We start from the raw sequence: 24,167 nt of genomic DNA on the forward strand, positions 1-24,167 counted from the left end.
TGGTGCACTATCTTGCATATCACACACACACACACACATATTGGTGCACTATCTTGCATATCACACACACACACATATTGGTGCACTATCTTGCATATCACACACACACACATATTGGTGCACTATCTTGCATATCTCTCACACACACACACACACACACACACACACACACACACACACACACACACACACACACACACACACACACACACACACACACACACACACATTGCATCTTGATGTAAGGTACTTCCTTGGTGTTGGTGGTCATCAGGACCCCCTCCCCTACCCTATAGCCAGCCATCCGGTGGTCCTGCACATACTTACTGTGTTTGTATGAAGGTCTGGGCTGACCAGTAAATATTGCCATTACAGTGGACAGGGTGTGGGGCTGTGTTTGGTGTAAGATGGCCAACACTTTCTGTAACATTCCCCTCAGCTTCATCACTGTAGCCATGGCTGACCCCAGCTGACCTTTGAGATTAGAGGCCTGTTTCACCTCTGCACTTTCCAGATGTGGTGGTGATTGTAGGCATTGTAACACATCGTATTCACTTTCTGACTGCATCAAAACATTTACTTGCTGCACGTGGAAATGTATCGTTGTGAAAGTCTTTGTAATATATTATTGCTCTTGTTTGGTGTAAGAAGGAAACAATTCTTTTGATATTCAACAAGAATATCAGCAGGATACACCGTTTCATGTTACAGTTTTTCTTTCAACATTTTATTTCCTTTAATATCTATTCAGCTCCATTAATTTTATCCACCTGTAAAGGTTGATTATGTGGAGTTCAGAAGTGGCCAGTGAGAATTTTAGTTTATGTAATGCTAAAATTAACATAAAATTAATTCATAATGTCTTATTGAAAACTGAAATCCTATTCCTCCTGGTGGTACCATGTTAGGGACCAAGTGTCTGATTCATCATCGGCAGGGAATTAGGTTGTGCAGCTTAAAGTTGCACCAATCTGTAATGGACAGGTCCAGACTGTAGGGGCCAGCCTTATAATGAGGAGGAGGAGAAAGAGCTGGGCTGATGAAGCCAAATCACAGTGGGGCCCTCAACTTGATTGATCCAACATTTAGGCCACAAGTCAGTCAAATGTTTGGCCACTTGTTGCTGTCACTCAAGTTAGTCATTCAGAGTGCATCAGAGTGTAGGTACTGCAGTTTATGACAACACTATGTCAACATGGTCAGTAAGAGTCACTCTCCAAAATCCAGTTGGCCATTATGACGTATGGTTCCTATTTTATTCAGGGTACTAGTACTAGTAAAGCTTTAGTTTGTATGTTAAAGTGTTTATTACACAGAAGACATATTGTGTATTGGATAGTTTTTATCCAATGTGACCCTGCATGGGCGCCTCCTGTTCAACTGACATGTGACATAGTGAAGGCTATATTGTAACAGAGCTCCAGATGAGCTTTGTATTTGCCTAAAATTTGCAAAATAGTTCACCATTACCCAATTAATTTTAAGTTGCTTGCATACGAATATGCATGCAAATTAGAAAAGACAACCCAGTAGTATGACAACACTACATGTACATAACAACCCCAGTCTACTGCAGTGTGTAATGCATAAACAAAGTGCTGTGGCTTGCCTATGGTTAATAAGATATGTATATCCCTGTTGTGCGTTGATGCAACATGTTACACACTTGGGGTAGCACACAAAACAAAAGTAACCTGAAACAGTATATAAGCAGAATCATTTTTTAAATATGTCAACTAATTGGTGTAAAAATAGCCAATAAGACCCAACGGAGTAAACACTATCAATACCCAATGTGGATGATAACTTGTGAGTAATAGGGAGTGGCTCAAAACGTTATCTGGAGCCCTATTGTAAGTTTTTGTCATTACATTTATGCTTTAATAGTTTTATACTTCATTAATTGCTTTGTAAAATTGTATATCGTAGAATTTTTGACAGTCTTTGTTTCAGGAAGACATTACAATCCTTATTGCCGCATGTGGATATTCAGTTGTTCCTGGTGTGGACCTTCCAAATGCTTAACGTTTCATGTTGTGTAACCAGTGTGTAATGCCAGACTGTGATGCTGCAGCACTCACCTGCCAGATATGTGTGGAGCCCCAGCACTGGTGGAGGAGGGGGAGGATGTGTGGTGGAACTCTGAACTTTTCTTGCTCATTCAGCTACATGAGTCATCATAGTTCTTTTCTGCTGTTAAACTTAACAGTTTTCTATGGGGGATTCTTAAATGATCACCATCAAGTCCACTTTTCGAATCCTTTTGTGAAAGCTATGAAATATGACCAGTTATATGGATCATCATGCTGATGGGACTCATGCACAATGCAGGGGCAAGCTCAAGCAATGTTTGTGAACACTAATGCTGATTTACATTTCGAGCTTCAGTGCAGGTCTCTTTAAGTTATCAGTTGTACTGTAGCTTGTGTTTGGGACAGGAATAACTTGTACATAACAGATAGATGGGTTTAAAGCAGAACTATGGTTGTCACTGTTCATTTAAGAATTGACTTTACTATGGTTTATCATTTATGGAGGTATAACTATAAACATAAAACAAGTATGCACAATTGTACTGAAGTGAAGTTTTATAAGTTAGTCAACAGTAATATTGTCACAGACTGCTTGTTTTTTCATTAACTCAATACACTGTAGACAACACAAAATCAGTGACCTCATTCAGCTCAGGGATGCATCACAAGCCTGGTGTCCACTCTACAGACAGTGAGGATGCAGTAGTCCACCACTGGGACTGTGGCCTAATCTTTTTTTTATTTTATGTGAACATAAACACATCAAGTCTTGCCTAGTTTGCCAATCAAATGCCATGCAATCACTGATAATTTATTTTTTTCACTGTTTCACTCGTCTGACATGCAGTTCACTGACGTGCAGACAAGATCGTTGTCAGAGTTCACTAACATGTGGAGATAAGATGGTTGTCACAGTTCACTAACGTGCAGACAAGATCGTTGTCTCAGTTCACTGACATGTGCAGACAAGATGGTTGTCACAGTTCACTAACATGTGGAGACAAGATGGTTGTCACCATTCACTGACATGTGCAGACAAGATCGTTGTAACAGTTCACTAACGTGCAGACAAGATGGTTGTCACAGTTCACTGACATGTGGAGACAAGATGGTTGTCACAGTTCACTGACATGTGGAGACAAGGTGGTTGTCACCGTTTACTGACTTGCAGACAAGATGGTTGTCACAGTTCACTGACATGTGGAGACAAGATGGTTGTCACCGTTTACTGACTTGCAGACAAGATGGTTGTCACAGTTCACTGACATGTGCAGACAAGATGGTTGTCACCATTCACTGACATGTGGAGACAAGATGGTTGTCACTGTTCACTAACGTGCAGACAAGATGGTTGTCACTATTCACTGACGTGTGCAGACAAGATCGTTGTCACAGTTCACTGACGTGTGTAGACAAGATGGTTGTCACCATTCACTGACATGTGGAGACAAAATGGTTGTCACTATTCACTGACGTGTGTAGACAAGATGGTTGTCACTATTCACTGACGTGTGCAGACAAGATGGTTGTCACAGTTCACTGACGTGTAGACAAGATGGTTGTCACCATTCACTGACATGTGGAGACAAGATGGTTGTCACTATTCACTGACGTGTGTAGACAAGATGGTTGTCACTATTCACTGACGTGTGCAGACAAGATGGTTGTCACAGTTCACTGACGTGCAGACAAGATGGTTGTCACCATTCACTGCCATTTGGAGACAAGATGGTTGTCACTGTTCACTAACGTGCAGACAAGATCGTTGTCACAGTTCACTGACATGTGCAGACAAGATGGTTGTCACCATTCACTGACATGTGGAGACAAGATGGTTGTCACTGTTCACTAACGTGCAGACAAGATGGTTGTCACTGGTCACTAATGTGCAGACAAGATGGTTGTCACCATTCACTGACATGTGGAGACAAGATGGTTGTCACTGTTCACTAACGTGCAGACAAGAAGGTAGTGACCATTTACTAGGGCTGTTACGATTCACTTTCGTATTCGATGAATTAAACCGTAGCCATTTGTGAATTGAATTTGTTATTTTTGGTCACTGGAATCGAATATTTATGAAATAGATCAAAAGAGTGTTTTTTACTTGAACTTGTCTGTTATTTATGAAAGCAAGATATGCAAAGTGGAATATATGCAAGCCATGCAGTAGCGTTACTCATGTTAGTTTGCCAAGTCCCCTTATGCGACTGTCAACCAAGACATGAGGCTATAAGTGGCATTGTCGAGATGTGTTGCTTGTTTGCTTCACATAAAATATCACTGAAATGTTTAAACCTAAGCAATTACATGGCATACATTTACATACATTTTTAATAAACTCAAGTTTTGCACTGATATGATGTTTTGACAATTTAATCCTATTATTTCCCTATTTGGGTTTAAAGACGTGTTCATTGTATATCTGGACTTATGGTTGTAAAATATGTTATATATTTTCAAAATTTCATTCAATATTGTTTACGTTAATTTCGGAGAAATTGGGTACTGAGACACTGTTATTTACAGCAAACATGATCAGATTACCGCTATCGATGCATTTAAATGAACCTAAGTTGTCAGAGAATTGTCCCAAACATGTGAAGATACAGGGTTCGAATAGATTGGATAAATACTTCCACAAAATTGTGTTCTGCACAAAATATGACAAAATTATTTCTGAATATTCTTATTGATGGAGTTTCAAAGCTCATATCACTTACAACCTAAAGACTGCCTTCTGTCTGTTATGGGTTAATTGTGTCAATGTCTTTTTGGCATTGTATCACTGAACACAGGTTAATTATCATGTTAGAGTTGTGTCCGTTGGGCACACCTGAAACCTATGATTGTGGGTTGGAAATCATGGTATGCCCTGATTATATTTCTAGGTTTATATCGTGGTTTTCACCAATGTGATCAACACCTGATATCTGCATCACTTTCGGGGTTTTCCTCCGACATCAAGCTGACACACTGTGATATAACTGGAGTACTGTTCAAAGCGACGCTATACCCAACTCACTCACTAATCATTGCATTCTTGTGGGCGGTAATTGAGCCTTGTTCCCCCTGAGAATGAAACTAGGTCATGAATGTTTCGTTAATTATAATTCTATCATTTGTATATTTCATAAAATGGCCCCACTTCATATGAATATCATAAATGGATCTTTGGGTGCTGAACAATATCCATGTTTTAGTGACGGTTATCATCCATCGGTGTAATGTTTCCTTTGTACCAGATAAACTGAGATTAAGATTTAATTATTGATAACTAAGTAAATGGCGCTTTGTTTTTGCAGCCAGCTGTGTCCAATGCGAAAGAAGACAGCCTGCAGAGCATATTACGTGATGAACATCCACGCGAGAAAGACACAGAGTCGAACAGCCGTCCAGCCATTGTGCCCCACTCCACAGAGGACAAGGAGAATAAGCCCAAGAGGCGTGACTTGCCAACACCAAGGACTAGTGTTCACAGTAGTGCCAATATTCCCAAATTTTACTTCCCAATGGGACGACCACCCAAAATTGACACCACAGACTCTGTGTTACAGAATGTGGCTCAGGAATTCTCTAACTTGGAAGGTGGAAAAGCTTACAAGCAACAAATGGGCCTTATAGCAAAGGTGGGAAAATCATCATTGTGGTATAGTTTGGTTACTGAACATGTTACTGTTTGTCACCATTTTCTTGTTAGTTTATATTTTAAGATTTTATTGTTGTGTTGACATAATGAAGGAGGAATAGTGTTTCTGTTTCCTTGGAGACTCATGGTAAGTCCAGTTCCAGCCAATGACTTGCTGACTTGGCAGGCCGTTGTACCCCGTCTGAGATTAGAGTGTGTGAATGTTGTGTTACACCACAGCCAGCCGTACTACAGCTATGTCATGGTGTCCTGTAAGTCTGGACACAAAACCAGGTGGTCAGGGTAGGAATAAGGAGGATAAAAGATTGGCCATGTGCCACATACAAACATAGGAACTGGGGACAACTGTGTTCCTGATTCCCCAGTGGCCTGCAGCTTAACCCTCTGGATGCCAAGTTTTTTTCTGACGCACATTTTCCTAAGATTAGAAAAATGAAGGTTGTGCGAGAATTGCGCTCACGCGGCACTGGATCTACTTCTGGCTATAAAATTACGCAGTGGTGGAGAATATTAAATTTCCTATTTGAAGGTGTAAATTTAACTGCAAATATTAAACCGGTATTAAAAAAAGGCACTTCTAAATGTCCAAGAATTTATTTTGCGTTGAAAAACAGTATATTTCACCGCTTTTTATCCTACACGATAAAAGTACTGTAAGACGATTTTTTAATTTAGAAGCTTAACGGAAACTGTGAGCGAACAAAATACAACCTATTATCTGAACGACATAACTATATATCAAATGGAGTTATATGCATATGTATAACGACATACATTCAATGCCAAAAATAGCATGCCGTAAGTGGCGAAAACTGATTTTTCTCTACAACATCAAAAGGCGACAGAGAGGTTATGGATGTACAAAGAAAAGGGGGCATAATTCCACTATGCTTAACACCAGTTTATTGTAACTCAGGTCACTTGGTGAGAATTAGCTGTGGGTAAGGACAATATATTTTGGTGGTGTTTTATTCACGAGGAACCAAACTATTCCAACACAAATATCGATATTGAAACTGTATACGTTTAGTTATAAACAAAACCCGTAAGAAATGATTAAATCATACTTCATAAAAAAAGAGGTAATAGAGAAATGGATGGCCCAATCTAACCTATAACTTAGTCCTTAGAATCCAAAATTCTCCTGAATGTGTAAGTGTAATTTGACTAACGTTGCATCATTATTATGGAGCGCTAGCCTTATCATCAAATGTAATTAAATACAAAAAAAATAACACCATTCTGTTTGATGTCATGGCTGGTTTTATGTTTTATATATTTTGATTGATATATATCTCCCCTAATTTTTGTTCATGGTATGGAAAAACTTGATGTGTAAAACAAAATTTGACGCTTTTTCTACACAACATTAAACGACTGCTTTCACCAAGTAAATTATGTCTTGAACATATACTCAATTAGATAGTTTATCGTGTATCTTAATTGGACAAGACACCTGTTTGGCATCAATTTATTAATGAAATACCCAAAAGAATATTTCAAAACAACCAAAATTATATTCAATATTGGACATATATTTGTTCATTATCATGTTATTATTTCTCTTCATCACGTCTCAGAATTACACAATAAAAGATGTGAAGAAAGCTCTATTGACATTGACAAATATCCAAAGTGAAATTAATTGTGTGAAAAAATGTATAAAAGACACGTAATATGTACATCGTTAGTAATACTGTAAACAGCTTGGCACAGTGATCTCATTCAAGGACCTTCACCTTAAAGGAATTACCAAATAATTTACAACAATGTTGACGTATGACATCACTACCGGTGACAGACTTTTACAAAATGGCATTTTGGGTCACGTCAGACCGACTTTCGCAAACTTTGACCGACCAAAGGAATTACTGATAAGAAGTCAACATTAGCCAATCAGAAGGCAGCTTTCTTGTGCTATATGGCACTAATTTCAAATTGGCGCTTAAAAGATATTTTGACAAATTCTCGCTTAAAAATTTGAAACCTGAACAAAAGAACAGTTTTGATTGGCTAATATATATGGTCTAGATTGTAAAGATTCAGTCGTTACGCCTGTAACTATCGTTCAGATACCCCGTTTTATAGTTTTCGAGGCTGTATGATTAGAAATCGCATTCTGACTGTCACTTTCATGATCTGGTAAGCGACGCTGTGATTGGTTGGATGAAAGGTCGTTCTGACCTAACCCCTAATGGGATGTCCTCAGATCTTTGTTTAGCGGAAGCAAGAACTAAGATCTGATTTTAATGAGATTGTTTTTCATTGAAACCCACCATGACAAAGACCATTAGTCATTTGATTCTAAAATGTATGAGGAATTCAAGGATGTATGTATCACAGCTAAGTTTCAAATATTTTGTAAACACTATCTAATATGGCGGAAAGTTCACTTAGGCGTTTGTGTTAGCATATTTTCCAAAACATTCAAAACAATTCTACGGTTATCAGAGACGTTTTGGAATGATCATGGGTGATTTCATAAAAGACAGATACCCGTGATCACTAATATACTATTTTTGAAATTCATTTCTCCGAGTAAATATCCGAAATTTAGATTTCAAAACATGCTGTAAATAATGCTGTGAGTGGTGATTTAGGAATGTGTAAAAAATGGCGGCATTGACGTTGTACCTAATTTTCAGAGGTCATTTTCAGTACTTTTGCTTGGCCTAAAATGCCAGTGGATGATATCCCAGAAAAGGGAATTTCCCACCTTATTCAAAACTGAAGGATATCTGTGTGGGTGATGTATTTTGAATTTTATTCGATTTCAAGGTGAGGGTTGTAGAGGAGGGACATATATGTCCCTGTGGCATCCAGGGGGTGAAGACAACTGGATATTTGTGGCACAAGACTCAAGGGCTAGAAATCACTCATAATAATCAAATCCTTAGGACACGCTAGCCATGAAAACCTTTTGACATAATGATTTTTAACATAAATATTTTCAAATGAATGGTCAGGTGGGATCGTGGGATTGCACCACAAAATGATTTTCAGGTGCAATCATGCTAGTTGCTATTTGGGCATAGGTACAAGTCTTAGAGCCTCTTATCTTGCAGCAATTGTCAGTGGGTATTTTCATTCACCTTCAAACAGTTTCTAATAGACCTGAATGACAAGTAGGGAATAATAATAATTGTCGGACATAATATTTATAGCTTTATTATTAATTGAACACTTTGACAGTCGATAAGTTCTAATTATGAAAACAATAATCCCAGGTAGCTATGCCATTAATTTCTGTCCAGTAATATAACCAAACAACACAATGTTACTTTCCCGTTTTTGTTGATTGAAAACTGGACTTAGGAGAAATAAGAGATTTAGATCGTTGTACGTATTCAGATTCAATGGTTGTTGTTGTTGGTTTGTTGTTTAACACCGCACTCAGCAATATTTTAGCTATATGATGGCGGTCTGTAAATAATCGAGTCTGGACCAGACAGTCCAGTGATTAATATCATGAGCATCGATCCATGCAATTGGGATCGATGACATGCTTCAAACCAAGTCAGCGAGCCTGACCACCCGATTCCGTTAGTCGCCTTTTACGACAAGCATAGTTCACAATCAATGTTTAGAGCTTAACTCGTTCTGAATTCTGTTCCTATTATGTTGTCTCTGATTGTAGAAACGTGAATGTTGAATCAAGATTTTCATGCAACATAACCTGCTGTTTACTTCTAGCACCATGCTGTGAGTGTTGTGTATGATGGATCCCAAAGACCCTTTACATTTACTTTGTTGTGTCACTCAATTATGAATACACTAGCCAGCCGGGCTACCTTTCCATCTCTTTTACTAGTCCTTACAAAGATGTACTAGCCAGGGGCTGACGGGATAGCATAGTTTTCGGACCCTGGTGGGCTGTAGTCCACTGCTGTAGTCCAGTGCTGTAGTCCAGTGCTGTATGATGTATTCATGTCATTATGTGGATAGAAATAACCCAACTGATAATGAATGTGTGAGGTTGCCTGCTGCTGTGTTGTGTGATGGTACAGATGGTCAGGTTCTCCCAGGATGTCTGTGATGCTGTAACCAGCTATAAGTAGCAATATGTATCTCATAGAACACCACATTAACGCCATCATAATCGTTGATCATTCCATCTCAAATTCTGTGAATACTGAATGGCATATTTGAAATACTGCTGTGAATATACCTCTCAGCAGCAAACTTACTGTGTTCTGTACTCAACTGTGACATGTTCTGTACAAACAAGTCATAATTCATGTCTTACACATATGGTACAGATTTTGTAAGGAGGCTTTTAAATGTGTATGTCACTTGCTACAAAGAAAGTGGTGATATCAATGCTTGGCAGTTTTCATGTATTGTATACATGTATGACAATACAGAGAAGCGGTATGAATGATGTGGGCTATGGGGTTCTCTGATTCACACAGCTTTCTAATGTTGGAGCAATGACTTGCTTGGCAATTAATTCAGTGAGAGTGTTGAGGTTCTAAGCCACTTGTGCTGATTAGAAGCCATTTGAAGATGGTAGTTCTCAAGCAATTTGCATGGTAGAATATTGGCATTTCATGTTAATTACAGATTGTAATGCTTGAGTACTTGAGTACTGACTTTTTACACACATAGGTTTCAAATGGTAATGGGTTTCAGTGTGTTGGCGGCCTCAGGGTTACTAAGTGTCATTGATGGGGGCAGTCTCTAAGGTTGTGGCAGTGCTTTAAATCAGTTGGTTACAGTAAAGGACAGAGGAGTGACAATCTTACATGATGATAATAAAAGGTGTTAATGTCCAAGTCTGAATGAATAAGAGAATATTTGGTGGTATAAAGTAACAAGTTTGTGAGGGTTACACAGCACTTACCCGGTAGTGTAAGTTTCCTGAGAAACTGACAGTTCTTTGATCAAAACCAGGAAGTAACTGAGAAACAGAGACATGTTTATTTGGCTGTGGAAGGCCAATACTAATTGTGCTCACCTCTAAAAGAGACATGAAGATGTTTGATGTACGATATCATACATCAGAAGTCATGTAATATTATTTCCATACATGCACCATGCGCTTGCACCACTCACGCACGCACGCATGCAGACATGTGGTCCTGCACGCACTCACGCAGACATGTGGTCCTGCACGCACTCACGCAGACATGTGGTCCTGCACGCACTCACGCAGACATGTGGTCCTCCACGCACTCACGCAGACATGTGGTCCTGCACGCACTCACGCAGACATGTGGTCCTGCACGCACTCACGCAGACATGTGGTCCTCCACGCACTCACGCAGACATGTGGTCCTGCACGCACTCACGCAGACATGTGGTCCTGCATGCACTCACGCAGACATGTGGTCCTCCACGCACTCACGCAGACATGTGATCCTCCACGCACTCACGCAGACATGTGGTCCTGCACGCACTCACGCAGACATGTGGTCCTGCACGCAGACATGTGGTCCTGCACGCACTCACGCAGACATGTGGTCCTCCACGCACTCACGCAGACATGTGGTCCTGCACGCACTCACGCAGACATGTGGTCCTGCACGCACTCACGCAGACATGTGGTCCTGCACATACTTAAAGTGTTTGTATGAAGGTCTGACCAATAAATACTGCCAAGCTCCATTTCCGAATTGCACTTGGGGGTTGGGGGGGGGGGTGCGGTGTGGAGAGGAGATATGTCATCTCCTGATGACTCTTTGGTTGCTAGTGCTGTCAAGCACTTCTTTCACAGGCCACAGTGATATAGCTGACTGCAGCAGGACACAACATTCACTTTACTTGTGTGTTTTATTTATTTGAGGTAAGAGTAAGGGCAGACAGTTCGGTTACAAAATATAGCAATTAGGTGATATAGTATCCTATGACATTGTGTAAGTGAAGTTGTGATTACAAGTAGACCAGACCTGTATTGTTGGTAGGTCTGTAGTCTCGTCCTAACTGCCTGTACCCAGACATGGGTATCAAGTTACCAGGCAATAAACAGTGTGTAACTTCCAACAGAAAACAGGAAACCCAAATTGAAGCCCCTTCTCTCCAACCCCCAGCTTAGTTAGTTAACATGTAGCCCCTTCTCTCCAACCCCCAGCTTAGTTAGTTAACATGTAGCCATTTCTCTCCAACCCCCAGCCTAGTTAGTTAACATGTAGCCCCTTCTCTCCAACCCCCAGCTTAGTTAGTTAACATGTAGCCCCTTCTCTCCAACCCCCAGCCTAGTTAGTTAACATGTAGCCCCTTCTCTCCAACCCCCAGCTTAGTTAGTTAACATGTAGCCCCTTCTCTCCAACCCCCAGCTTAGTTAGTTAACATGTAGCCCCTTCTCTCCAACCCCCAGCTTAGTTAGTTAACATGTAGCCCCTTCTCTCCAACCCCCAGCCTAGTTAGTTAACATGTAGCCCCTTCTCTCCAACCCCCAGCTTAGTTAGTTAACATGTAGCCCCTTCTCTCCAACCCCCAGCTTAGTTAGTTAACATGTAGCCCCTTCTCTCCAACCCCCAGCCTAGTTAGTTAACATGTAGCCCCTTCTCTCCAACCCCCAGCTTAGTTAGTTAACATGTAGCCCCTTCTCTCCAACCCCCAGCCTTGTTAGTTAACATGTAGCCCCTTCTCTCCAACCCCCAGCTTAGTTAGTTAACATGTAGCCCCTTCTCTCCAACCCCCAGCCTAGTTAGTTAACATGTAGCCCCTTCTCTCCAACCCCCAGCTTAGTTAGTTAACATGTAGCCCCTTCTCTCCAACCCCCAGCTTAGTTAGTTAACATGTAGCCCCTTCTCTCCAACCCCCAGCCTAGTTAGTTAACATGTAGCCCCTTCTCTCCAACCCCCAGCCTAGTTAGTTAACATGTAGCCCCTTCTCTCCAACCCCCAGCTTAGTTAGTTAACATGTAGCCCCTTCTCTCCAACCCCCAGCTTAGTTAGTTAACATGTAGCCCCTTCTCTCCAACCCCCAGCCTTGTTAGTTAACATGTAGCCCCTTCTCTCCAACCCCCAGCTTAGTTAGTGAACATGTAGCCCCTTCTCTCCAACCCCCAGCTTAGTTAGTGAACATGTAGCCCCTTCTCTCCAACCCCCAGCTTAGTTAGTTAACATGTAGCCCCTTCTCTCCAACCCCCAGCCTAGTTAGTTAACATGTAGCCCCTTCTCTCCAACCCCCAGCTTAGTTAGTTAACATGTAGCCCCTTCTCTCCAACCCCCAGCTTAGTTAGTTAACATGTAGCCCCTTCTCTCCAACCCCCAGCCTAGTTAGTTAACATGTAGCCCCTTCTCTCCAACCCCCAGCCTAGTTAGTTAACATGTAGCCCCTTCTCTCCAACCCCCAGCTTAGTTAGTGAACATGTAGCCCCTTCTCTCCAACCCCCAGCTTAGTTAGTGAACATGTAGCCCCTTCTCTCCAACCCCCAGCTTAGTTAGTGAACATGTAGCCCCTTCTCTCCAACCCCCAGCCTAGTTAGTTAACATGTAGCCCCTTCTCTCCAACCCCCAGCCTAGTTAGTTAACATGTAGCCCCTTCTCTCCAACCCCCAGCCTAGTTAGTTAACATGTAGCCCCTTCTCTCCAACCCCCAGCCTAGTTAGTTAACATGTAGCCCCTTCTCTCCAACCCCCAGCTTAGTTAGTGAACATGTAGCCCCTTCTCTCCAACCCCCAGCTTAGTTAGTGAACATGTAGCCCCTTCTCTCCAACCCCCAGCCTTGTTAGTTAACATGTAGCCCCTTCTCTCCAACCCCCAGCCTAGTTAGTTAACATGTAGCCCCTTCTCTCCAACCCCCAGCTTAGTTAGTTAACATGTAGCCCCTTCTCTCCAACCCCCAGCCTAGTTAGTTAACATGTAGCCCCTTCTCTCCAACCCCCAGCCTAGTTAGTTAACATGTAGCCCCTTCTCTCCAACCCCCAGCCTAGTTAGTTAACATGTAGCCCCTTCTCTCCAACCCCCAGCCTAGTTAGTTAACATGTAGCCCCTTCTCTCCAACCCCCAGCCTTGTTAGTTAACATGTAGCCCCTTCTCTCCAACCCACAGCCTAGTTAGTTAACATGTAGCCTTTCTCTCCCACATCTCTCTGATGTTAGATGTAGGTGTATTCAGGAGACTGTCTGGCTCTTGGTGTTAGATGTAGGTGTATTAAGGAGACTGTCTGGCTCTTGGTGTTAGATGTAGGTGTATTCAGGAGACTGTCTGGCTCTTGGTCTTAGATGTAGGTGTATTCAGGAGACTGTCTGGCTCTTAGTGTTAGATGTAGGTGTATTAAGGAGACTGTCTGGCTCTTGGTGTTAGATGTAGGTGTATTCAGGAGACTGTCTGGCTCTTGGTGTTAGATGTAGGTGTATTAAGGAGACTGTCTGGCTCTTGGTGTTAGATGTAGGTGTATTCAGGAGACTGTCTGGCTCTTGGTGTTAGATGTAGGTGTATTCGGGAGACTGTCTGGCTCTTGGTGTTAGATGTAGGTGTATTCAGGAGACTGTCTGGCTCTTGGTGTTAGATGTAGGTGTATTCAGGAGACTGTCTGGCTCTTGGTGTTAGATGTAGGTGTATTCAGGAGACTGTCTGGCTCTTGGTGTTAGATGTAGGTGTATTCAGGAGACTGTCTGGCTCTTGGTGTTAGATGTAGGTGTATTCAGGAGACTGTCTGGCTCTTGGTGTTAGATGTAGGTGTATTCAGGAGACTGTCTGGCTCTTGGTGTTAGATGTAGGTGTATTCAGGAGACTGTCTGGCTCTTGGTGTTAGATGTAGGTGTATTCAGGAGACTGTCTGGCTCTTGGTGTTAGATGTAGGTGTATTCAGGAGACTGTCTGGCTCTTGGTGTTAGATGTAGGGTTCAGGGAAGTGAATGCTTTAGACAGTCTAGCTCATTGTTTTGATGTATTGCATGAGTGTTTTGGAGCATGGAGCTGCATTCAGGACTAAACTTATACATACAATTTCAGGATAGATTCTCACATACACAGCAGTGTTTGCCCCTTGAGGGGATAGATTCTCACATGTACAGCAGTGTTATCTCCTGTAGGGGATAGATTCTCACATGTACAGCAGTGTTATCCCCTATAGGGATTAGATTCTCACATGCACAGCAGTGTTATCTCCTGTAGGGGATAGATTCTCACATGTACAGCAGTGTTATCCCCTATAGGGATTAGATTCTCACATGTACAGCAGTGTTAGCCCTGTAGGGGATAGAATCCCACATACACAGCAGTGTTTCCTCCTATAGGGGATACATTCTCACATGCACAGCAGTGTTTACTCCTATAAGGGATAGATTCTCACACGCACAGCAGTGTTTGCCCCTATAGGGGATAGATTCTCACATGCACAGCAGTATTAGGTTTTATAGGGGATAGATTCTCACATGCACAGCAGTGTTAGGCCCTATAGGGGATAGATTCTCACATGCACAGCAGTGTTAGGCCTTATAGGGGATAGATTCTCACATGCACAGCAGTGTTTGCTCCTATAAGGGATAGATTCTCACATGCAGAGCAGTGTTAGTCCCTATAGGGGATAGATTTTCACATGCACAGGAGTGTTTGCCCCTATTGGGGATAGATTCTCACATGCAGAGCAGTGTTTGTCCCTATAGGGGATAGATTCTCACATGCGCAGCAGTGTTTGCAGCAGTGTTTGTCCCTATGGGGGATAGATTCTCACATGCACAGCAGTGTTTGCTCCTATGAGGGATAGATTCTCACATGCACAGCAGTGTTTGCCCCTATGGGGGATAGATTCTCACATGCACAGGAGTGTTTGCCCCTATGGGAGATAAATTCTCACATGCACAGGAGTGTTTGCCCCTATTGGAGATAGATTCTCACATGCACAGGAGTGTTTGCCCCATATGGGGGATAGATTCTCACATGCACAGCAGTGTTTGCCCCTATGGGGGATAGATTCTCACATGCACAGGAGTGTTTGCTCCTATGAGGGATAGATTCTCACATGCACAGGAGTGTTTGCCCCTATGGGGGATAGATTCTCACATGCACAGGAGTGTTTGCCCCTATGGGAGATAGATTCTCACATGCACAGCAGTGTTTGCCCCTATGAGAGATAGATTCTCACATGCACAGCAGTGTTTGCCCCTATGAGAGATAGATTCTCACATGCACAGGAGTGTTTGCCCCTATGGGAGATAGATTCTCACATGCACAGGAGTGTTTGCCCCTATTGGAGATAGATTCTCACATGCACAGCAGTGTTTGCCCCTATGGGGGATAGATTCTCACATGCAGAGCAGTGTTAGTCCCTATAGGATAGATTCTCACATTCACAGGAGTGTTTGCTCCTATAGGGGATAGATTCTCACATGCACAGCAGTGTTAGGCCCTAAAGGGGATAGATTCTCACATGCACAGCAGTGTTAGGCCTTATAAGGGATAGATTCTCTCACGCACAGCAGTGTTAAGTCCTAAAGGGGATAGATTCTCACATGCACAGCAGTGTTAGGCCCTATAGGATAGATTCTCACATGCACAGGAGTGTTTGCTCCTATAGGGGATAGATTCTCACATGCAGAGCAGTGTTAGGCCCTATAAGGGATAGATTCTAACATGCACAGCAGTGTTTGGCCCTATAGGGGATAGATTCACATTTGATGTGTAGATGTTATAATGGTTTGCTAGTGACTTGAGGTGTTTGCCATCTTAAGCTGGGACCACAAAGATTTTGCTTCTATCCAGACAACTGCAAAAGCAGCTGTTTTGCTCCAGCTCTCTGACGCGGTCTTCTAATGGCTGTTGAAACCTCTATACGCATGCCAAATTGTATTTTAATGGCCTTTGTTTGAAACTGTGTGTTGAATGCATCAGATTTTCTATGTGTGCAATTGCAGTCCTCATGTTTCTTGAATGACTGCATGTTTAAAGATACGATTGTTGCTTTTTTTCAGGCTTGTGGTGTTCCATTCTACTGGAAGTGCCCGCTGTTCCGAGGATCAGGGGGAGATAAGCAGGGATATATTACCTACCAGATGTTTGCCTCTATGTGGAAGAAGTGAGAATGTTATTATTATAGTTTCTCTGCTTTCTTTTTGTCCTCCTTTTTAAGTGTTTTGGCTGAGAGATTATTTTGGGTACATTCATGTTTTGCAATCTTTAGCTGCTGACCTCTGTTCTGAAATGGCTTTTTTGATATGTGAAATGAAACAACATTATCTGTAGATTGTTGATAATGGTTAACCTTACAACTGAAATGTTGTTTTAATCTTGAAATTTGTAATGTCTATTAGCTGGAAGACAATACAAACATATGCTTCATTTATTGTCCTGCCAGGAAGTGGAAGGGGGATACAGGAATGGGTGCTCTTCATCTGTCTGTCTGTCACATTTCGTTTCCAGAGCAGAACTCAAAAACCATGAGAAATATCTTTACCAATCTTGGCACATAGATAGGTCTAGTGGTGAACTGGTGCCTTTTGATAGTTATGGATTTAAAAATAATTATTTTTCAAGTTTCCATGGCAACAACTTTGACTTAGACTGAAAATTGCGGCAGTGCTGGTTTCCGGAGCTTACTGGTGGGGGATATGAGTATTTCATGCTTGTTTCCTTTTTGGGCCTTGTTTGGCTATATTTGTTGCTACTGTTTGGAAGACATCTTCAAGAAAAAATTGTAGTGTATGTAATGACAATTTATGTAAATTAAATCTTAGGATGCTGAAAGATGACATGATAATGACAATATGAACAATGAAAATACTGTGACATTGTCAGTTGTCAGTTTGGTATTGCTTAGTTTAAAGTTACTGCCATCATAGTCAGTAACAGATCGATGTGATGGCACTCCATGAGCATCTGTTTGGAGCATCTGTTTCCTTGTGACGTCAGCAGTAATCTAAAAGAGATTTGTAATTGGCTCAACATGCTGCAGCCTACCACGCTACAGCAGCATTCGGAGCTGAGCCGCTTGCCGGGAAGAGAAGATTGTCCGGCTACATGGTGCTGAGTTTACACAGAACATACTTGTGCATGTCGGGACAGATTCCACCTTGGCAGCAGGACGTTCTCACAAATTATGTAATCTACAATTGACCTAGCTTTGAAGACTCTGCCAAAAACTTTGCTCACTGTAGGTTACTTGAAGTAAAAATTGTTGGGAAAAACATCCACATGTAATGGGTGGACCAAAGAATTGTGAATTAAAGTAGATATGAAATGAATGAGTTCGAGTTGGCCTATATAGAAATTGTTAAATCCTTGGTATTATCACTAGCACATAATCAACACATATAATGCAAGGAAGTTGTTTTATCACATTAGTACCATAGGATGAGGAGACACTAAGACTGCATATCAAATGTCTGAATATAAGTCTTGTGATACAGGTGCAGCACATCGAGTGCCTGGTAAAGATTCTGGCAACGGCTGATGAAAAATAGCAAAACAAAAAAGAAATAAAAACCTTTTATTACGCAGATGAGAAAAAGAACTTGTATAAATAGTGCATCTGAAAACTGAAATTCAACTAATTAGTGACATTTGTAAATACATATGTCAACATGATTTTTTTAATGTTTTGCATATGTGGAAAGTTATCTCCCCCAACTTCTGCATGCCAAAGCTTGTGCAGTTTGTTAAAAGAACAAAGCTGAAATAGTTTGGGCATGAAGGAGTTTTGGTAAGATACCATGTGGAGCATTGCAGCAGAGTTGTCCTGAAGAGTCGAGTGTCAAGTTTCCTTCAGCAGCTGCCAGCGGACGGGTCTCAGGCACAAAAATTTCTAAAAAATATGACTTCGTACACAAGTCCTGGTCCTGAAGATCCTAGCCACCCCAAAAAATATGACCCCAATTTCCGAGTTGTGGATGGATGATGAAATGTTTTTGTTTCCTAAATTTGAACATTCTTATCCATCATTTGAACTTGATAACCTTGAGTAATGCTGAATGAGTTTGTGACTCGGTGTTCTAGTAGCTGAATTGATCTAGTGCTTTGTACGCTATCATCAACTCTTTGCCTTCAGATATGCACGCACGCACACATGCATCTTTAAATACATAACACACAGTAAAGCTGTCATGTTTGACTGTTGCAGGTTGATGGAGAGTTACCATGATGAGGCCTCACGGTTTGTCAAACTGCTGGCAAAACCCAGCTGTAACTACCTTGATGAAGACGACCTTGTGCCCCTTGTACAGGTAGGGGAATAAATGTTGTTGCTACTTTAATGAAGATGACCTTGTGCCTCTTGTACAGGTAGGGGAATAAATGTTGTTTCTACTTTAATGAAGACGAACGACCTTGTGCCTCTTGTACAGGTAGGGGAATAAATGTTGTTTCTACTTTAATGAAGACGACCTTGTGCCTCTTTTACAGGTAGGGGAATAAATGTTGTTTCTACTTTAATGAAGACGACCTTGTGCCTCTTGTACTGTACAGGTAGGGGAATAAATGTTGTTTCTACTTTAATGAAGACGACCTTGTGCCTCTTGTACAAGTAGGGGGAATAAATGTTGTTTCTACTTTAATGAAGACGACCTTGTGCCTCTTGTACAGGTAGGGGAATAAATGTTGTTTCTACTTTAATGAAGACGACCTTGTGCCTCTTGTACAGGTAGGGGAATAAATGTTGTTTCTACTTTAATGAAGACGACCTTGAGCCTCTTGTACAAGTAGGGGGAATAAATGTTGTTTCTACTTTAATGAAGACGACCTTGTGATTTCTGTACTGCAGGGGGGGGGGGGGGGGGGGGGGGGAATAACAGTTTTTATTACCAAGATGAAGTGAAGATGACCGTGAGCCTCTTCTGACTGGTGGGAAAAATAAATAAGTGAAATGAATCATTCTAATGTCTAAATCTCGCCTTACGTGCATTAAAAAACAAAAACAATGTTGTGATGGTCGTGCTTTAGAACTAATGAACATTTCTTCAAAGGCTTGCATGTTTTGATGTGTGTTGTATTTTCTGAAATGTTATTATTGTTTTGACAATTATTCATACTTGAGACATTTACTTTTATTCATGTTTCAATTCATTTCAGGATGTTGTAGAATCTCACCCAGGTCTTAGTTTCCTCCAAGAAGCTCCAGAATTCCATTCTAGATATATAAATACGGTAAGAGACTCAGCAGTGACTCATACCTGTCTCTCTCTCACACACAGACACACAGACAGACAGACACACACAGACAGATGCACGCACGCACGCACGCACGCACGCACACACACACACACACACACACACACACACACACACACACACACACACACACACACACACGCCAATTCAGTCCAGTGACTATGCCACTGATGGTAACAAGTTATGATGCATATTTTCTTTCATTATTAATATGACATTAGTGGTTGCTTCTGATCTTGTTGACAATGAATATTGATGAAGATAATATTGTGTTGCAGGTGATAGCACGAATATTCTTCAGTATCAACCGGTTGTGGACAGGGCGGTTAACGGTGCCGGAGATACGACACAGTAATCTACTTAGAGTGAGTAATTGTGTATCCTTCCGCATAGTAACTCACATCCGCTCAGGGAGCATTTCTGGAATTCATCCCCATTTTGTATCATGGTAACGAGAGTAAAGTTTTATTTTCAACAAAAGAATCCTATGATAAGTACTGGTGGTGTATTGTCGTATTAATGCATCATTTAATTTGAATGTCCAATTCAATAAATATTTCTTTATCATCTTGCTGAACCTTTATTTTTAAACATATTTTGGCTACAGTATACAAGGGATGCTGTAAGGAGCATGTACCGCATTAAAGCATTGAATTCTTGCGAATACTCTACCTCTATTACATCATTGCCGTAAATATTGTATTTTGGCTACAGTCACACCATACTAAACTAAAAAGATTTTTAAATGGGGCCCTCTTCACTGTCAACTATACTATTAGTTGTCCCCGCCATAGCACTTTAGCAGCCTACAGCTCTTCTGTGCAGTGAAGGCGGGAAAACCTCTCTTATTTCCTGTGTGTGCTAGAGTCGACCCGTCTACGTATTTCTCTAGCACTTAGTCACACTATAGCTGTAGTCATACTAATCTAATATGTATCAGTATAAGTTTTCTTATTCCCACTAATGTATTAGTAGTTTTATTGGCTTTGATTCGTAATTATTAGTTGCATAAGGGTCACAATTGTTGCCGTTTTATGATCTCGGGCGACCCTAACATAGAGTGTTGGAAGTGCAGAGAATCCACCTGTGTAGAGGATGATCGCTATCCCCTCTGTCTCCCTCTCACCAAGAAAGCCTCCACCAAGCTAAGTGACACTATCACTAAGGCTAAGAGGAAGGATGCGGTCAGGAGAAAGGTTGATGATATTATCTCCCAGACTGATAAACAACCTACCCCTCTGCCTGATCAACCGTCCGACACTCAACACTCATCTGTGCTACCGGCGCATCCAGAGTTTCCTGTCGCCCTGCGTGAGCAATTATTTGACGTCAGCAAGGGCTTTTTATTCTCCAGTATTCCTAGTACTGACAAAGAATACTACAGAAATGAGAATGATCATTGATCTGAAATTCCTGGACAAGGATTTTCTCATACCTCCTCCAAAATTCCAGATGGAATCTGTCTGGAAGCTAAGATCTACACTGCATCTTTTGGCCTTCAGCATAGATCTTCTCCACATGCCAATTCATCCCTTATCTCAGAAATACCTCCTGTTTGGAGTGAATGGGCATCGCTACGAGTTCTAGGTCCTTACTTTCAGAATCTCGATTGATCCATGGCGTTTCACCCGAATAATGGCACCAGTGATCAGCTATGCCCATCCGCATTTAATCCGTCTGCATGGATACCTGGACAATTTTCTTAGTCATATATATCTTAGAACCAAACATTTCTGATCCGGGATTTATCATTCATCCTTCCAAATCGGAGCTCACGCCCATCTAGGATCTGAATTACATCGTGGCCCGTTTTCTTCTTCAAAGGGGCTTACTCTGCCCTCCAGAAGATCGCTTTACATCCCTCATGATCGACAATGCTCTGACGTTACCGACTCGTACGATCAGCCGATGGATGTCCCTCTTCGGAAGGTTAACATCTCTCCATGACCTGACCTACAGAAGAAGGCTACAACAATGTGCTATGTAACAACTATGTTACATTACCAATCACCTTCCAAGGCCACCTCCTGTGCTGTACGCATCGACAGCATGTCATGACGGTCATCCCTCGCTCCTTTACCCCGCAGAAACATTATCTGTTTACGGACACCTCAGACTCAGGCTGGGGAGCCCATCTGGCAGATCTCCAGATACAGGGCACATAGAAGGAGACAAAAAGGGATCTCACATCAACTGCAGGGAGATAAGGGCTAAATTCTATGCGATCCTGATTTTGAAAGATCTCCTCACCAGTCCTTATCGCCACAGACAATATCACAGTAGTGTCCAGTTCTCTGATGATGGAAACCTCACTTTAATTCATCCTTGCTGACTCAAGCAGCTGCTGGATGGAAGTAAGACATATTCGAGGGAAGTTGAACATCCTCACGGACAGCCTGTCCAGACATGAGGATTGTTTCCACAGAATGGACTCTCCATCCAGACACATCCACCTGGGACACTCCGCACCCGGATCTGTTTGTGACTTGTGTGAATCATCAGCTCTCAGTCTATGCCAGTACGGTACCAGATCCAAGAGCTCTGCAGATCGATGCTCTGTTTGTGAACTTGACCAACCTGTTTGCATATGTGTTTCCTCCATGGTCTCTTCTACAAAAGATAGAACTGACAGCCTGTACATCATTCTAATCGCCCTGACCTGGCCCAGAAGACTTTGGTTTTCCAGACTCATGGCCCTACTAATGGAAGATCCTCTCCCAATACCATTCCGCATAGATTTTCTGCGTCCAAGCAGATAGGACCTTGTCTACAAGAACCTTCCCAACCTTAATCTCACCGCCTCTGTATCTCCTTCTTCAGCGGTCGCTAAACCATGGGGATCATCTTCCTGTCTCCTTTATGACAACAAATTGGATAAGTTTGTCCAGTGGCGACGACGATCTGGATTAGGAAATGTTGCTGTTACTATGCCTATGGTTGCCGATTTCCTCCTTCATCATAACAAGCTTCGTCATTGGACAATTGAGGAATATCGATCTACTCTTCATTTCGATCGGCAATCTTCCTATCTTAAACATGCATTCATTCCTTCCTGAAATCTAACCGGTTAGTGGTTTTATCAGCTCGACTAACAGAGCTGTTTGAACCTCTCACTTCCTCTACATTACTCCAAAAATCAAAGAAAGCAGCCTTCCTATTACACATAGCTGCTGCTGCTAGCAATATAATAGTAGTTCTAAAGAAGGTATCACATATTGACTGATTATTCCTGTACACGATTTTCAAGTCCTCTTGAAATGGTTCAAGACATAACATCTTTTGGGGATTTGAAACAGTACTGTCAACTACAAGTACCGTATATCGCTGTGTATAAGGTGAGTTTTTCGTACCTAAAATGAGGGGGTTAGGAAGGGGGGTCGTCTTATACACAGAGTCACCAATAAAACTTTGCATTTCCTTCTAAATAACTGTTCCAATAACTATTTCCATACATAAACATGATTTGTATCTCTTTTCCTTGAATAAAGTTTCATAATTTCTGCAAATAAAGTTGAAATAACCCTCGCCTTGATGCAGATTGTCAAACCAGCTGACACGGTAAAACAATCAACATCCGTGAGTAGAGAGCCGGAAGTACCGGTAAGCATTTGCATATCGCACATGTGACCTAACATGTGATAACCGGTGAAGCTGAAATCAATTCCCGCTGTTTTTTACAGTTGTATTAACAACTGTTGGAGACGGTGTGTATAAGTGATTGTGGAATAAACACGCTGAATGCGAAGCAAACATTAGCCTAGTTAGTTACAACATAGTTAATTGGCGATTAAATTACTCACCATTGTCTCTTATATGTTATTACTTCATAAATGAATTTTATTTTACGGGCACCAATTTGGTGTCGTACCGTGTAAACACAAAATGGCAACATGTGCTGGACCAATCATCTCGACCAATCATCGTAGAAAAAACAACGCAAGATAAACATATTTTTATTGCAAATATAAGGTTTGTATGCGCACTTGTGATGTGCTTCATTCAAGGTCGCCTTATACACGGAGTATAGGATTTGGGGTTGATTTTGAAGGTGTGTACAGGGGGGTCTTCTTATACGTGGGTTCACCTTATACACAGCGATATACGGTATACAGGGAGAGTACTGGAGGCAGGAACCACCTTCTTTCCGTAGATTCTGGCAAAGATGTAATAGAGGTAGAGTATATGCAAGAATTATTGAACTATTATCAGAAGTACTCCCTCCTGCCTCTCCAAATCATCTGTCTGCAGCCAAAATACAGGATTTATGGCAAATTCTGGTGTCCCCTGCCGTTCTGTTGCTGGAATATTGCTAAAAGCGGCGTTAAACAATGCTCACTCACTCTTTCACATACACATACATTATTTTGCTTAGGTCAGACTTGAACTGAAAGTCAAGGTTATGTCTGTTGTAAACCTTATTATGGTCAACATTTC

The 24,167-nt window shown here is 41.6% G+C and overlaps 1 protein-coding gene across 3 annotated transcripts in view; it reads left to right on the top strand.

The window, feature by feature from the left end:
- The window catches only part of LOC139447469 (serine/threonine-protein phosphatase 2A regulatory subunit B'' subunit alpha-like), a 75,496-nt gene that overhangs the window by 37,892 nt on the left and 13,437 nt on the right, over positions 1–24,167 (top strand). For all 3 annotated transcript variants that reach the window (XM_071228858.1, XM_071228859.1, XM_071228857.1), the window contains 5 exons: positions 5,339–5,662; positions 16,544–16,647; positions 18,688–18,790; positions 19,635–19,709; positions 20,012–20,098. In XM_071228858.1, coding sequence (XP_071084959.1) covers positions 5,339–5,662; positions 16,544–16,647; positions 18,688–18,790; positions 19,635–19,709; positions 20,012–20,098 — 693 coding nt within the window. The remainder of the gene's footprint in view (positions 1–5,338; positions 5,663–16,543; positions 16,648–18,687; positions 18,791–19,634; positions 19,710–20,011; positions 20,099–24,167) is intronic.

This window comes from Haliotis cracherodii, unplaced genomic scaffold, assembly GCF_022045235.1.
Source record: "Haliotis cracherodii isolate W230 unplaced genomic scaffold, xgHalCrac1.p SCAF_7, whole genome shotgun sequence".
Classification (NCBI taxonomy): domain Eukaryota; kingdom Metazoa; phylum Mollusca; class Gastropoda; order Lepetellida; family Haliotidae; genus Haliotis; species Haliotis cracherodii.